We start from the raw sequence: 15,728 nt of genomic DNA on the forward strand, positions 1-15,728 counted from the left end.
CTCTTGGTGTCGCGACTTTGGCAGTGGCTGGATCTGGAAGGTTTTTGGGTCATGGTGGGGACAAGATGTTGACGCGACGGCGCTCCAAGCGGGAGGTGGCGGCAGCGACCGGGGGGCGTGTTGGAGATCCCGCCAGCAAGGTCTCCCATACCGATGGGGCATCTTCGGTGTGCGCCACCGGTGGCTCTGATGCTGAGGTTGCGAGCGATGCGGACACCGAAATCGACCCGCTCGAAGCTGAGGCAGAGCAAAGGCAGGAACAAGAGGAAACGTGGGCCATGCTGCAGCTTGGGCATGCGCGTCAATGCTATCACGATATGGGCATTACAAAGCTCTACCCGTGGCAGTGTCATTGCCTTCGAGAGCTCAGGGCCGGCCATAACCTGCTATACTCGGTGCCCACCAGTGGCGGGAAAACGCTTGTGGCGGAGCTCTGGGCACTGCACAACGTACTTGTGCGTCGCCGTGATGTCCTATTCATGGTGCCTTATGTTTCGCTCGTACATGAACGCGCCATGGCCCTTGAGCAACTGGCCCTCCGTTTGCAGCGTGACGAGCGCCCACCCTTTTGCGTCGAACTCTATGCGGGGGCTGCGGGGAAAGTGCCACCCCTCAATCGCCGCGAGCGCCGTTCCATTTTTGTGGCTACATACGAAAAGGCCACCGCTCTTTTAAGCTTTTGCATTCAGGACAGGTCTATAAACCGGTTCGGCCTGGTCGTTGTCGACGAGGTCCACATGATTGGTGCAGCTGGCCATCGTGGCGCCAGCCTCGAGGTATCTCTGTCCATCTTGGCAGCCCTGGCTCCCACGACGCGGCTGCAGTTGACGGCCATGTCTGCCACCATCAGCAACGCCAGCCAGCTTGCTCGGTTTTTGCGTGCTAAGCTTCACCAAGATGTCACACGACCCGTTGACCTTCATGAGCACGTCGTGGTGGACGGTGTCATCACACCTCTCGCGCAATTTATTCAAGTTCCCGCAGCTACCACGCAGTGCCTTGGGCGGCGCATCATACCACGTAGCCCACAAGCAGGTGGGTTGTAATGCTGTGCGTGTTTTACTCTTTCAAGCCCGGTGTTTGTTATGCTGCTTTTTATTTCTTGTGCTGCTCCACTTGCCTTGTCTCACGGCCCCTTGACACGGACCTACTCACACTTGCTTTGCTATACACAGGCGTTCGGGAATCACGCCATAGTGAAGATGTGCAAACGATTGCTTCCTTGATGAGGCGACACGAGGGCCAGACCTTGGTGTTTTTGCGCACGCGGCGGGGCTGCGAAGCCATGGCCCAGCAGGTGGCTCAGCTGCAGTGTCAGGATGCCAGCCTGCCGCTGCAGCCCAGCCCCGCGTGTGCGCAGCTTTTCTTGGATGAAGAAGTGACGTTTGATGCTCGCATCCCTTTACACGCCCTATTGGTACAACGACTTGCTTTTCATCATGCTGGGCTGAGCCTTGAAGATCGGGCACTTGTCGAGGCAGCCTATCGCCGCAATCTTGTGGATGCGCTATTCTGCACCACCACGCTCGCCGCAGGTGTCAACCTCCCGGCTCGCACTGTAATCCTAAAGGATTTGCAAACCGGCATGCGCCGAGTTACCAAGGGTGATTATCAGCAAATGATTGGACGAGCCGGACGGACTGGCCTTGCCCAAGCCGGCGATGCGTACCTCATTCTCTCCGCAACGCAGGTGCGAACCAGATCTGGCTTGCCACCACACTCCTCGCTCATGGTCTTTCACATCTTTTCGATTGATTGGCATGGCTTCAGCACTGTCATGCATGATTGACTCTGACTCTCTGCTCACAGGAGGAATATGCCCGAGCCATTTTGAGCGAAAGCCTGCCTCCGTGTACCAGTCAACTTTCCGCCTTTCCCGACGAGATGCGGTGGGTGGCCTCAAACGTCGGCCAAGGAGCGCGCAGCTCCCTTTGAATGTGATGTTTACATCACCTTGTTTGCGGTGCTATTTCAGGCGCCTGATTCTGCATCTCGTGTGCACTGAACTGGTGGATGACGTTGATCACCTGCATGGTATGCTCTTGCTCCGTCAAATGACGCAGTGGATGAGCACGGGATGCCTGCAGATCTGCCGCAGGAATCACTTTTGTTTTTGATGTAACATCTTGACGTCGTTTGGCAATTTTTTTAGCTGTCTTTAGAGAAACGCTCTATGGCTTGCAAACATCAGATCCGCTCGCTGTTCGGCAACAAGTGTCGGCTCTCTTGGCTGGGTTGATCAAAGATCAATTGGTGAACCGTCGCCAACAGCATGTAAGCAATGTGTTCAATTGCTTTCTGGGTACTCTTTCTTCGAGCAAGTCGTGGTGACCGATGTCTTCGATTACTCATCTTCTTCGATGTGGTCTGTATAGATTCAATCCACCGAGCTTGGCCTCGCAGCTTTTCACAGCAACCTGGAGCCTTCACAGATACCGTCAATTGTTCAGTACGTCGACAGTTGTGATGCTGCAAAACGTGCCTCATTCCTGCTGGAATTGGCAGTTGATACCTTTCTTACTGGTTGCCGATGACACAAATGCGGTCTTGCCTTTCAGGCTGCTGGAGCGCGCGCTGAGTGGCCTGGTGCTGAGCGGATATTTGCACATGTTCTACATCATGGTACCACCTGAGCGGGTGGTCTCTTTATTGCCGCAGTGGGCTGCCTTCCGTCCTATGGTACGGGTTTTGGCTCGATATCACTCACGCGTAGCTGGTCTCGGGACGAGCATCATCGTGTTTGGACTTTTGTTCTGGCAGCCCAGTATCAACATCAGTTGATTTGTGACGCCCTTTGTTTAGTTGCATCGTGTACCGACGGCCGAGCGGTGCGCCGTGATGGCCGCTGTGAAAGTATCGGAGCGGTTTGTGGAATGCTGTGACTTTGATCTCACGGTCTTTGATCGTCGCCTCGCAACGAGTACGTGCATTGGCTATTCCATGAGTGAACGGATACCACCGACCCAAAGGGCGCTCGCTTGTTTTTTTGATGTGCGTTGTGTCGCATGTATGTAGCGACTGATTTGGCCGATGCATTTGTCAACGAGGAGACCATGCGAGCCCGCCGCTTGTATGTGGCAGCTACCATTTGGCAGGTTGTTGTTGGCAACGAGTCGCCAAGAAAGGTATGGTTGCTGGGTGGAAGTTGCCAGTTGCTCGCCCTACAGCAGATTCTCGCTCTGATCTGTCTGATGTTCGGGTTGGCATCTTCTGGCTGTTTTGCGTTCACACATTGCCCAGGTCGCGGCCATGATTTCGTCGCATGGGTATCGTTTAGGTAAGGTAACATCATTTCATGCCCTCTGCGCACGTTTGGCGTTTGTCCGTTGTTCAGTAACCCAATGGCTCCTGGTTCTGTTCGGACTGCACAGATACGGGGTATTTGCAGGACCTTTTACACACCACTGCGACCTTTTGTCGATGCCTTCAGCGATTCTGTCAAAACTGGAAGGTGGGCTCCAGCTGCTGGAGAGCATGAATGTTTGACTAGTCAGCTCATGAGCGATCCCTCTGGCTGGGCTTTTGTTGCTAGCTATTCTGGGCGTTTGACCGACTTTTCGAGCACCTGATCGCGCCCCTGCAACTGTGCACGGCGCAAGAACTTGTTGTCTTTATGCAGCTGCCCGGCATCAAGCGCGCACGAGCTCAACAACTGAGGCGCGCCAACATCAAAAGGTGAGTTTTGACCGCCACGATCAAAAGGAGACCGACACCCAGAATGCTTCAGAGTTGTCTTTGTGAGCCTTTCTCTTCAGCTGCGGGCTGGTACCTCATGATGCCGCCAAATCAGTCTACAACAGCTGGTGCGAATGCCCGAGGAGGAACTCCAGCATCATCTTCAACCCATTTCGGCATCGGCTGTTGTGCGACTTAAGACTGAGGCAGCTCGATTGTTGCTTCGAGAGGCGGAGGATGAGCTCGACGATCGGCGTGCTGCTGTTCAGGACACACTACAAAGGTTTGGGCCCACGCAGCATATTCTGTGAAGCTGACCCAGCTCAGGCTGCGTTGACAAGTCTGATTCGTCTCTAGTATAAATTTTGAAGGAAGCCATTTGAAAGAGTAAACAAGGAAGATAGTGGAAGAAAGGTGTACGTTCGGCAACTCTGGCCATCAAGTTTTCAACTTGCCAACTTGTAAATGAAAAGTTAATAAATTGACCAGCATAACACGACTTTTGCTACTGCATGGCGGTCATGCACGCAGCAGTTGCTGGAACCGGGGGCGGCTGAAGATACTTTTGACCATAAACTGGGCCATGATCTGGCTGTGAAGGACGACAAATCCGTGATTGATGCCCTAAGGTTCGACCACGCAGACCGCCACGTACAAGCAGCTCTGTGAATATTCGCGTGGGCCATGCTCGGCACTCGAGACTCCTCGTTCATTCAAGGCGACCAACCAGGGTGTCGTGCATGATGGTGCTGGCAGGGCAGGCTTCCTCAATATCTTGCACGTGAGAGGTCGTCACCCAGCCATCCGTTTGAGCAAAATACCAGGTCAAACTCTCCTCCACAGGTTTGGTCAGGCTAAGATCAAAGTCACGCAGCCCTTCCATCTCGGTGTAGCCCATGTACAAGCAGTTGCCACCAACTTTGGCCGGCATCAGCGATAGCGCAGCGGCCACCATGTCCAAACCCGTCTGTGATGCGTTTGTATCATGAGCGACAGCCAGCATCAGATTGACGATGAGACGATGCAACAAACAAGCGCGAGCATGGCAAGAATGTAGTAGCAAAACTGTACAAACGTCGTGTCCCATGACTTTTTGGCTGAGGGTCCACTGCCAGGCCGTGGGCAAACGACCTAGAAGCTCAGCCACCTGGACAACCCAACGCCGTCCATAGCGAAGGATGGGATACAGCTGCTGCCCGCGGGGTGTCGTGCCTATTGCAGGTTGCCTGTCAGAGCTGGGCAGGTTGAACAGCTCCTGGTCATGAGCTAGACAAACCAATGTGGAAAACAGTGGGGCACAGAAGCTGTTGGCCAACCACGGCGGTAGGGCCGAGGGTCTTGGCGACGCGAAGTGCGATGTAGGCACCTGTCGGCGATGATCAGGTGAGGAGGTGGGAAGTCGCAAACTGAATCTACGCCCTCGGCGACGAGACTAGCAGTGCCCGCAGCGATTGCAAGCAGTGGGCGCACCGATCGAATGTCCAGTCAAAGTGTATCGAGGCTGACAGCCCCAGTGTGCTTCCAAAGCTCTGAGAATCAGCAGTTTATGATCGATCTGATCCTCAAAGCTGAAGGGCGTGGCGCAACTGTTGAAACCAACGAGAATCAGGCAAATCGGAGGTGCTGGGCAGAAGCGCATGTTTCGAAATCCAGGGGCAAGCCAAGCGTGCCACGATACCTGCTAGAGTGGGAATGGCCTGAATGCCCAATCACGACGGTGGGCATGCCTGATTGTTTGGCCAACTCAGAGGCCATGGCGTGATAAAACCTCACATTGCCTGAGCCAGTTTGGTTCGGTGAGTGCCGTTGCATGAACTGAACATGCAACACATTCCAAAAGAACCAAAGAGGGGTGGAGTACCTGGATTGCCTGGAAATATGACGTGGGTTAGCTGACCGTCGCGGCTTGGTGGCCCGTTGATCGTGAGCACGTCGGCAGCAAGGAACGGCCGTGACAGTGGCAAACGCAGGGTCTGCAAATCGGACCAATCTGCAGACACAATGGCCGAGGTAACACGACACACGCGTGTAGGCAGTCGCGTTGCGTCAGGTCAGCAAGCAGTGTTTGCGCACGGTGCACGGTCAAAGCCTCGTATCCAACGCACCCATGGCCGCGTCTACGTTGGGAATCGACGAGCGACTGACGAGACCTGCCAGGCGGTTGGCGCTCCAAAAGGCGAGCTCAAGCACCCCAAACACCGTCGCATAAATGCCACGCAGCAGCAGATTGGGCACGAAGCGCGGTGCACCCAGCACTCGCTCCACACGCCAGCCAGCCATCTTGTTCCGTTCTGTGACACCACCTGCCCCAGCCAGCCGGACTGCCGTTCGTTCGCTCTCCACGTGCCGATCAAGCAAAGTCAGAGAATTTTTATCTGACAATTGTTGTTTTCTGTGACAAGTCATGTTGATGTTTTGCTTTCATTTTGTGTCAAATGTCAAGCAACTGGACACTTTGCATTAATTTTTAATGTGTGTGTGTGGGGAGGGGAGACGCTGAAGATCGTTTGGGCTTTGGCGGGCTGGGGTGGTACAGCAGGCATGGCTGGGTTGCTGGCAGGGCGGCGGCTTGCCTTTGTCGTACAGACAAGGCGAGGCGTTTTGGTTGCGCAAAGGATGCTGCTTGTTGTCTTGATTTTTGTTGGTGGTACCCGAGCAGAGGCGAATCCTGAGGTGAGGGCGGTGAGTTGATCGCTTTTGGTCAGATCGGATCTGCTAGCCTTGGTATCTGCAAAATTGCTCCTGTATCTTAACCCTTGCCATCTGTCTACGCTCTGATGCTCTGTTTGTAGCCGCCTCTGCTTTGGACTGTGGGTGTGGGGCGCACCATCGCGCTGCCGTCAACCCTGCCACTGGCTGGCTTGCACTTGTTGTATCAGCCTGCTGGCTCAACGGCGAATCTGACCACGGCCTCGGGCAAACAGGGCCCGGCGCTGCTGACTACTGATCGAGTTGGCGACTATGTGGTTGCCAACGCCACCAATGCCCTCTTACGGGTACGCGCCGTGAATACAACGGGCTACCTCCATGATCGGTTCACTATGATCGCCGATTCTGCCAGCAACTTTGGCCGCCTAGATCCCCGCTCTCGTCCACAGGGAGCGGGTGACGAGATCTACAATCTGTGGTCTGTCACAGGCCCCTCCAACAGTGAGAGCATGTGCACTGCCATGGGCTCGCGCGGTGCGCAGCGTGGCATTCTCTATGGCACCACTACAGGCTGTGATCCAACGGGCAACCCCAACCTTTGTTGTGGCCTGCGCGCAGACCACAACTTTAGCTTTTTTCGCGAACCCGTGCGTCTCGAGGTTCAGCATGTGCAGCTCTTGAATCATTCAGGCCAGCACGATCGCATTCAGCTGGCCATGATCAACCCCTACCCTCTTGATATTGTAGAGCCAGCTTTTCAGCCTGAAGGCCTAGCCGTCGAGGTTGGCGTGGCTGGCCCAGCGGGTGGTATCACCTTGGCTTTGGTGGCTTTGACCGCTCAGCGTCGCCAAGTAGTTAGTCAGGGCCAAACTGAAGCTTGTAATCTCAACGCTCCGGGCGGCGTGCGTGTCATCATGGACGCCAACGCGACAGTCGCAAGTGTCACCGTCGCCTGCAACGATGGCAAAGGCCATTTGCAACTACCGCCCGCTGCCCACCAACTAAGCTGGGCCAGCTTCGCTGCTCCGCCCACAACACGATATGATGGCGACCTTTACTTTCACGTGCGCCTGCTAGCATCAGCAGCCGGTGCTGCCGCACAATTGGGCCAAATTAATCTGACCTCTCAGATTGGAGAACATGGGTTTCCCGCCGTCCTGGCGCCCATTGCTGACGCGTCATCGGTCCGTCCCTTAGCCCTGGGTGCACTTCAGCCCCGTGTGGCAGAGTTTGGAGTGCTTGATCTGGCAGCTGAACCCTTCAATGCAGATGGCACGGGCCACACCGACTCGGCTGCTCTTCTTTCGGCCGGGCTGGCATTTGCCCATGCGCATTACCTCCAGGCCTTCTTACCCGCCGGCGTCTACCGCGTCGAGGCTACGGTCACTTGCGTACAGTGGTCCCGGCTTAGCCTTTCAGGTTATGTGGATGCGACGGGCTGGATTCAAAACTCAAACGCTCGGGAAATGCCCTGTCTATTGCGTGGCGAGGACAATGGCACAAACCGCACCCGCTTGGTCGTGCCACCCACCACCCCGTTCTTTCAGAACACGACCCATGTGCGTCCAGTCGTGTCGTTCTGGAGCCAGGCATGGTTTGTGCATCAGCCCAAACGACAACCCAACATCCACTACAACCAGGTCATAGAGACACTGGATATTGAAGTAGGTCCAGGTAACCCGGCAGCAGTGGCGATCGATAATCGTGGCGCTCAGGGCGCCGCGACGGAGGACGTCAACTTGTTTCTTGCCGATGACACTTATGGGGGCCTTTTTGGCCTCTCTGGCTCTGGTGGTGCCAACACCAATGTCACCGTGTATGGGGGCAAGTATGGCTTGGATGGGCGGCTAGCCCAGCCCGGTCCTTCCGTGTCCGGCATGAACTTGATTGGTCAGCGGTGTGCCAGCATCATCTACTCGGGGCTGCAGGCTCTTTCGATGGCAGCCATGCGCTTTGCTCCTGCCAATGACTCCGTCCCTGCCATTGTGGCAGGCTGCCCGCTACCTCCTCTACTTCCTGGCTGCGACCTGTTGGATCTGGAGGACACGGAGCAAGAGTGCTCCGTGCCCACCTCGGGCCAGCTGGGGATTGTCGACTCGCTCTTTGAAAATGCGCCCCCGACAATGCCAGCCACGCCTGCATCGAATTTGCACAGAAAGCGTGTCCACAGTCTCGCCTCATCGTCGGCCTACATTCAAGCCATGGCAAGCGTTTTTCTCAAGAATGTTTGGGTTGCAGATCGGACAGCGCTGCTCCAACCTATCCGAGATGTTGATTCACAGGTAGCTACTGTGCCTTCGCTACCAGTACGCGTGAGGTTGCTAGTCGAGGGTCAAAACCTGGCCCCGCTTGTGGCTGCCAACGTGACATACCAGTACAATGCCACAGTGCACTACAACCACACCGTATACGGGCCCAGCCAGCGCATCTTGGAGGTCATACCCGTTCAACCTGGCGACATGCCCACATTTGACGCGTTGATGCAAGTGCACGGTTACGGGCCAGCGGTCATGTATCCTTCGTGGCTGCAGACCACGGCCGTCAACGTTCGGGCAGCTCCCTTTGAAGCGCGTGGCGATGGACTTGCAGATGACACCGCGGCTCTGCAACAGGCCATCGACTACGCTGCGTCCCACGGTCCATTGCCCGTCGTCTTGCCACGAGGCATTTACAACATTTCTCGTCAACTGACGCTGCCGTGCGGTGTACAATTTGTGGGCGTGGCACACACTTTGTCACATCTGGTGTCCAGTGCTGTGGCAGGGGGCTGGCACGTGCAGCCAACAGATGATGCAATGCTACGGGCGCTCCCATGTGGCGCGGATGGTGCTGCTCGATTAGCCGGCCGATTTCTGGGCACGGTAATTTCTCATGTGGGCTTGCACCCATTGCCTCGCTTTCCCGCCACGTCGCAAGCCATTTTATTTGATGCAGAGCAGGTCATCGGCTGGACCGGGCACCACGTGATGCGTCAAACCTTTGTGCGGGGTACAACGGTGTGTGGAGCGGTAGCATCACCAGTGTGCGATGCGTATGCGGCGGCCAGTCAGTCAAACTCTCCGTCAGTGCTGATCCGTGGCGCCATCAACCAGTACATTCAGATTGGTGATGGGATGGGAGATAACCTGCCCCGCCACCGACACTGGGCTGTCGCAAACAGCTCGGGCCCCGTGCGCGTGTACCACTTGAACGCCGAGCATACCTCGTCTGAAACCAACAGCGAGGTGTGTGAACATGGGGCAACGAGAGCGGGGTATCGTCTGCACAAGCCTTGATCGTGGTCGTCATTGTTGTGCTTGCTTCTCACTGCCTTGATCTGGTGGGCTGCTGCAGATACACAACAGCTCCAACGTGCTGGTGGTGGGCATCAAGTGTGAGGGCGGGTTTCCGGCCCTGTGGGTTTCAGACTCTCAGAATGTCACCTTGACGGGGGCCGGGGGCAACAACGCGGCCTACTTTGCCAACTCTTCATATCCCCCGGGGTTCCGGCAGTTTGTGCCCTCGCTCTTTCGCGTCACACAAAGCCAGAACTACTATCTGGCCAACCTGGTCGACTATGGCTTTGTCACACATGACTACGTGCACACGCATACCCGTAAGTCGTTGTCGGTGTTCGCTGTACCTGGATGGGTAGAGGGGCTGGCTGGCCGACACTGATCTGCTTCTTCTTCCCAAACCACGTTGCTAACTCAACAGCCGCAGATGCTCGCTACTGGGACATGGCGCTGGTTTGCAGCTCGGCTGACAACAGCTCCTGCGTGCCGACGGCCAAGCTTGAGCGCCCCGCCCTTCTGTCAGGCTAAACCCAATCAGTACCCCGCACGTTATGCTCGATGTGGGTGAGTAAAGGTGCCGCTTGCCACCCTTGTTTTCAAAGAGCGCTGCACCGCGGTCCGAGTGCCAGCTTGTCAATCCTCCCATAGCAAGCATGCCTCATAGTAGCAGCCGTCGTAGTACATGTACTAGTAGTACAGTTGAACACTTGGAGCTCACTCACCATCACACTAGCACTTTGACAGCGCCACACCTTGACTCACCTTTCACCTGGAAAGACACACACACACACCCACACTATCACACACAACTTGTGTGGCACACGTAACCTGAAGCCCACACACACACACACACACACACACACACACACACACACACACACATTTTCTTCTTTTGTCTCTCTCTCTCTCTCTTTGATTTTTTTTGAAAAAAAATCTTTTGTCTCTTTTTGGCGGTCGGAGGTTGACGACGGCGGTGTGCTGGGAGACAGTGGTCCCTAATCGGGTTGAGCGGTCCCAGGGTTACTCATTGAAGCTGTGACCAGACAGGATGGGTTTGGTGGCCAGCTGTTTTGGCGGGCTTGCCGCTTATGCCGCCGAGTCGGTAGGTGGTGGTGGTGTGTGATGTCGTCACAACGTTTTGGACTCCGCCATTGATCCGTGCGCAAGCACACGCAGACTCGCGCACCCGATGGCTTGTAGGCATATACAGCTCACGTTGGCCCTCTCGCTTATCCCATAGGTTGCCTGCTGCTGTGGCTCGGCAGCTTGCTCGCTCTGCTGCCGCAGCTGTCCGTCTTGCACCAACTCGACATCGACGCGTATTACTTACGCCATTCTCTTCTTTCTGTCGTCCATCGCGGCTTGGATCATGCTGGACAAGGACGTTAGCAAGGGTCTGATGAAGGTTTGTTGTTACCATTCAACCCTGTTTCGTCTTGTCCTGTTCACTGTTGACGCTGCCTGCTGAGAGTTGTGGCCGACACGCCACGAGTCCATGCTTCGTCACTTTTGACCCTTCATTTCCATGGCGTTGGCATTTCTTTGGTCTTTAGATGGATGATTACGTCGGCAAAGCAGCCTGCAATCAAGACGACGACCAATGTCGTGCGTAATTGCCCTCGAAACAACCGAAACTCGTCCCAACACATGCTGAGCCATGTGTGATGTGCCCCTAATGCGCTCACTGTATGCGAACCCATCTGTGCGTTCCCAGGCCGAGCTTGGGGCGAGCTGGGCGTGATGCGCATCATGTTTAGCGTGTGCCTCTTCCATCTCTTCCTGTCCCTCTGCACCATCGGTGTCTCGTCATCCAAGGATCCTCGCTCTTCTCTGCACAACGGAATGTGGTTTATCAAGTTGATTCTACTTGTTGGTGCCATGGTGGGCTCTTTCTTCATTAGCAACTCTTTCTTCATTGGTGCGTGTCCCGGCTCGGTCTGAGCTCACTTCTTGCTTGGTTTTGCCCCTGAATCTGCCCTCACCTCACCGGGCTTTGTGTTTGCTCTCGTATCTGCTATCGTGTCGGTCTTGGGTACACGTTCAGCCTGGTCCTGGATTGGCCTCGTCGGCGCCGTTCTCTTCATGATCGTTCAGTTTATCCTTCTTGTGGATTTTGCCTACTCGTGGAATGACTCGTGGGTCGGCAAGCTTGAAGAAGGATCCAAATGTGCTGGTTTTGGTTCGTATCGTGCCCAGTTTGTCACTCGACTGGACTGCCACGGCGGCCGCGCCATACTGTCTTTGGAATTTGCACACTAACAACCACTCATCTTGCTCTTGCACTTGATAGGGCTCATCTCGGCCACGGTGATGTTGATGGCTTTTGTTATTACTTTGACGGTGCTCATGTTTCACTTTTATACCAACGTACGTTTCAATTGTAATGCTATGAGGGTCTTCGACTTTTTTTTTTTTTTTTTTTTTCTTTCATATTTTGGCTTGACTTGATTTGCGCCTGCGCGAAAAGTTGCCCAACCCTGATGTCTCGTTTAAACCTTGCTCTCACTTTTTTTCTGGTTCTGGTCCCCCGATCGGACTGCCACTCAAACATAGGGTGACTGCAAGCTGAGCAACTTTTTCATCGGCTTTAATCTAGCGCTGGCACTGCTGGTGACGTTGACTTCCATGCTCCCCTCGGTCCGCGAAGCATTGCCTTCCTCTGGCATTCTGCAGTCCAGCGTTGTTGCTGCCTACGCCACCTATCTTGTGTGGTCTGCCGTGTCTGGTGTTCCCAGTACGTGTCACCCACTGATTGCTGTGGCCCCTCGTCGATTCTCGTTCTGTTCAATGCTAAAGTTTTCCTGAGCTCACGTGGATTCCTCCCTCCCCTTCCCTACGTTGCTTTGAAACCAGCCGAGTGCGGCGGCGATGCTGGTACAAACACGGCTGCCATTGTTATCGGTGCTCTCTTGACATTTATTTCAGTGGCCTACTCCTCGATCCGCACGAGCTCCAAGTCGCAGTTGGGCAAGCTCGGCCTTCAGCAGGGCAGCAATGAGAACATCTACTTGATGGACGACAAGGCGGCTGACTTTGACGAGGACGACGAAGATCGTCGTTTGCAGCGCGTCGTGGACAACGAGCAGGACGCTGTCCGGTACAGCTGGTCTTTCTTCCACTTGACTTTTGCCGTTGCCGCTCTCTACCTTATGATGGTCCTGACCGAGTGGTCCACATTCAAGTGAGTTTTCACGAGGTGTCACATGATCAAGGTCTCGGTGGCGTTGATGGTTCATGCGGCCCGCCTGACTGTTGCCTGCATTTTGCTTTCGTCTGATCGTCTGACTCACAACTGCTACCCCTAATAGGGATTCGTCCGACGCAGATGTTCGTATCGGCAAGGGCTGGGCCTCGGTTTGGGTGCAGGTCGTGAGCTCCTGGGTCATCTTTTTGCTTTACGGCTGGACCATGATGGCTCCAGTGTGTCTGCCAGATCGCGACTTCTCTTAACTGTAGTCATGGTTTCTTGCCTCTCCGCCAAATGGCCCACATCCCGTTGGAGCTGGGTCGATGAGAAGTTTTCTTGATGTCGTGCATATCTTTGTCCGCGTGCTATCAACCTTGGCTTGGTGAAAAAATGTGTAGCCATTCTCGCTTGCTGTTTTGATGGACTCATTGTGTCGTGTCACTGTTTGTTTCTCGTCTGGCGTTTTGCTCAAAGCGACCTGGGTTGTGTGATGAAAGCAAGTTGATGTCGATGTCGTCGTGCGTCCGCGATGTTATAAGCACAGCTTCTTAAATTCCTTAGTCGGTACAACAATTATTCTTCTAGACGGTGCCGCCAGCGGCTGAGGGGACAAGGGGAATCAGACATTGATACCACAGGTGGGTAGAAGGGTCGCTCAAGACAACAAATCGGGGATGGGTGCCCAAAAATGTCACAGATGCCGTTACAGGCAATGGGGAAAGGGGTCATCCTTGGTACACGCAAAGCTGAACGACATTTCCAGGACTAGGTTGTACTGGCAAACCGTGCCGTCTATACAAAAAGTAAGGCCGAGGTGTGAGCCATGACTGTGTCGGTTGCATTTCAACACTCATTATTTTTTTTTTTGAGGCGGGGGAGGCAGCAACAGAGGATGACCAACGGCGATCAGCAATCAGGAGCATATCATACCGGTAATGCACGGCCTGTCGGGGTGAGCAGATTACCAGCGCTACCCGACGAGCGTCCCTCTATGGGCGGAAGAAAAAACGGCTTGCTAGGAGGTCTTAGTTTGCTGGGCATCCGAAGCGGTGGCTTGTGACTCGCACCACGATGTGATCGTGTACGCGAGCTGCGCCTGGACATGGTCGATGCAGCTGAGGATATGTCCTGGGGGCGGTGGCGGCGGTGGCTACCGCCACGAGCTTGCTTGGACCGAGCTCGCCCCTGCTCGATTGCTCGTTTCCAGTTTTCAAGAAAGGTGCGCTGCATGGCCGTGATTTCGCGGCCATCAAGGTCTTTGAGTGCGTGAGACATGATGATGATCTGTCCAAGGGCCGACGGGCAGGCGAGCGTGCGTGAGTGCCATAAAGCAAAAAGTAAAAAAAAAAAAAATCAGAAAACAGACTTGGCCACCGAAATAAAATATAAAAACGAAGGAAAAAAACAAACAAACGTCAAGCCCTTCACGGAGCAAGCCGAGCACACACCTCCTCACGCCACTTATTCATTTCACAAAAAGGGTTGCCGTGGAGCGTTAGGGTATGAAGATGGCGATTGCCAGCCAGGACGGGACGCAGTTCCTGATTTGAGCCGAGACAATGATGTTCAGGTGAGGTGTCATGGGATTTCAAGACATGTCCACTACATGGTGGTACAGGGAACATCATGCGCGAGTCAAACGCACATGGAGGTGGGCGAGATGATTTCCACCGAGTCGCAGGGTCCTCAGCTTTTGAAAGCCGTGCAGCGAATGAAGGGAGGTGAGGCCGTTGTGCTCTAGATTGAGTACCTCGAGCTGGCGCTGCGTGTGTTGATCGAAACGTCAAGCGCGAGGAGTGAGAATGTCGTTACAAGATACGAGTTGAGCCGAGCACAAGCACCGAGGCCGCGTCTGACCTGAGCTGTGCGCAGCGACCGGGGATCGAGGATCAACTCTTCGCCTGGCGGTAGCTCTTGTCGTTCAGCATGGAGCTCTCGCAGCTTGTGCAAGTTATGTAGTCCCTCCAACACGACAAGACGATTGCCTCCGATGTAGCTGAACGAGGGCAAGATCGGCTGGTTTGAGGGCAGGCGAAAAGCGCTTGACTCAACACAAAGTTTGCAGCTCTGGCAAGGGTGGTACGTACAGTTTGGTCAGATGCGTGAGGGTCGAAAGGCCGTCCAGTCGCTCAAGGGCATTGTCCTGGAGGTAAAGTTGCGTGAGGTGGGCACAGCTGCGCAAGCCGCGAAGCTGCGAGAGATTGTTTTGATAGAGGTAGAGCACCATCAGTCGGTGACAATGCGCAATATCCCCCTGCAGTGCCACAGTCAAGAGAGCATGCACAGAGATGAGACCGGGAGGCCGAGACTTTTGCGGTCTTGTACTTGTTGGGGCCGGGGAGATGAGGGGAGCTCATAAAACAGTCTGAACGTACGACGGCAGAGAGGTGACGTTGGCTCAAGTTAAGGTGCGTGAGGCGGGCCAAGTATTGTTCAAGCGGTTCATCTCGACGGCGAGGCGTTGTCTTGCGACAGGCCTCCACAATGTGAAGTGTTGTGGCCATGTTGATGTTGAACGAACGGACGATGGCGGCGACAGCGACAAACACGGTAGGGTCGGTTCAGGGGACAGGGGACGCTGCGATGATCGCGCCTTCAGCTCCCCATTTTCATTTGGCAAGATGCACAGATGACCATCGAGCTTTCAGCTTCACAAGGAGTCTCAACTAGCAGCTGCTGCCCTTTGCTTTCCGGTTCCGTCGCGCAGCAGGCAGCCCTTGAGCCGGAAATTCAATCCCTCGCTCTCTCTCTCTCGGGGCATTCGGTGGGTTGCTAAGTTGCGCTACCACATGATAATACGGCCAACCAAGTTTGATGTCAGACAAAAGGTGTTGAAGCACAACTGTTATTGTGAAGGGGGCATAGACACACTGACGGACAAGCTTCAAAGCGTCGCACACGGTGTGATTTTGCGAGACGATTACACAAGACCCTCCATTTTG

General features: G+C 54.8%; 5 protein-coding genes across 5 annotated transcripts; 3 read left to right on the plus strand and 2 right to left on the minus strand.

Annotated features, from left to right (window-relative positions):
• Positions 1–317: 317 nt before the first annotated feature.
• MONBRDRAFT_16697 (uncharacterized protein) lies at positions 318–1,789 on the plus strand (the record flags this gene model as incomplete). Its single annotated transcript, XM_001745189.1, has 2 exons — positions 318–1,020; positions 1,176–1,789. 2 exons carry the CDS (start codon positions 318–320, stop codon positions 1,787–1,789), a joined length of 1,317 nt encoding a protein of 438 aa, XP_001745241.1.
• Positions 1,790–4,384: 2,595 nt separating this feature from the next.
• MONBRDRAFT_36861 (uncharacterized protein) lies at positions 4,385–6,039 on the minus strand (the record flags this gene model as incomplete). Its single annotated transcript, XM_001745354.1, has 3 exons — positions 5,781–6,039; positions 5,537–5,665; positions 4,385–4,941 (listed from the first exon to the last, which is right to left on the minus strand). Exons 1-3 carry the CDS (start codon positions 5,953–5,955, stop codon positions 4,385–4,387), a joined length of 861 nt encoding a protein of 286 aa, XP_001745406.1. The 5' UTR covers positions 5,956–6,039.
• A 177-nt stretch (positions 6,040–6,216) lies between these two features.
• Positions 6,217–10,127, plus strand: MONBRDRAFT_7768 (uncharacterized protein; the record flags this gene model as incomplete). Its single annotated transcript, XM_001745190.1, has 4 exons — positions 6,217–6,357; positions 6,468–9,548; positions 9,658–9,919; positions 10,021–10,127. The coding sequence occupies 4 exons, from the start codon at positions 6,217–6,219 to the stop codon at positions 10,125–10,127; spliced, it is 3,591 nt and encodes a 1,196-aa protein (XP_001745242.1).
• A 370-nt stretch (positions 10,128–10,497) lies between these two features.
• On the plus strand, positions 10,498–13,301 carry MONBRDRAFT_18904 (uncharacterized protein). Its single transcript, XM_001745191.1, has 9 exons — positions 10,498–10,701; positions 10,840–11,049; positions 11,175–11,208; positions 11,320–11,523; positions 11,644–11,787; positions 11,890–11,966; positions 12,153–12,366; positions 12,396–12,768; positions 12,908–13,301. Exons 1-9 carry the CDS (start codon positions 10,648–10,650, stop codon positions 13,047–13,049), a joined length of 1,452 nt encoding a protein of 483 aa, XP_001745243.1. The 5' UTR covers positions 10,498–10,647; the 3' UTR covers positions 13,050–13,301.
• A 1,109-nt stretch (positions 13,302–14,410) lies between these two features.
• Positions 14,411–15,290, minus strand: MONBRDRAFT_16779 (uncharacterized protein; the record flags this gene model as incomplete). The annotated part of the gene is made up of 4 exons (XM_001745355.1): positions 14,411–14,548; positions 14,644–14,782; positions 14,874–15,040; positions 15,162–15,290. 4 exons carry the CDS (start codon positions 15,288–15,290, stop codon positions 14,411–14,413), a joined length of 573 nt encoding a protein of 190 aa, XP_001745407.1.
• Positions 15,291–15,728: the final 438 nt, after the last annotated feature.

The sequence above is a fragment of the Monosiga brevicollis genome, genomic scaffold (assembly GCF_000002865.3).
Source record: "Monosiga brevicollis MX1 MONBRscaffold_8 genomic scaffold, whole genome shotgun sequence".
Classification (NCBI taxonomy): Eukaryota; class Choanoflagellata; order Craspedida; family Salpingoecidae; genus Monosiga; species Monosiga brevicollis.

Coding starts and splice junctions, on each gene's coding strand:
- MONBRDRAFT_18904 (XM_001745191.1), top strand. CDS start 10,648: ATGGGTTTGGTGGCCAGCTGTTTTGGCGGGCTTGCCGCTTATGCCGCC. Junction 11,967..12,152: donor TGTTTCACTTTTATACCAAC/GTACGTTTCAAT, acceptor ACTCAAACATAG/GGTGACTGCAAGCTGAGCAA. Junction 12,769..12,907: donor ATGATGGTCCTGACCGAGTG/GTCCACATTCAA, acceptor TACCCCTAATAG/GGATTCGTCCGACGCAGATG.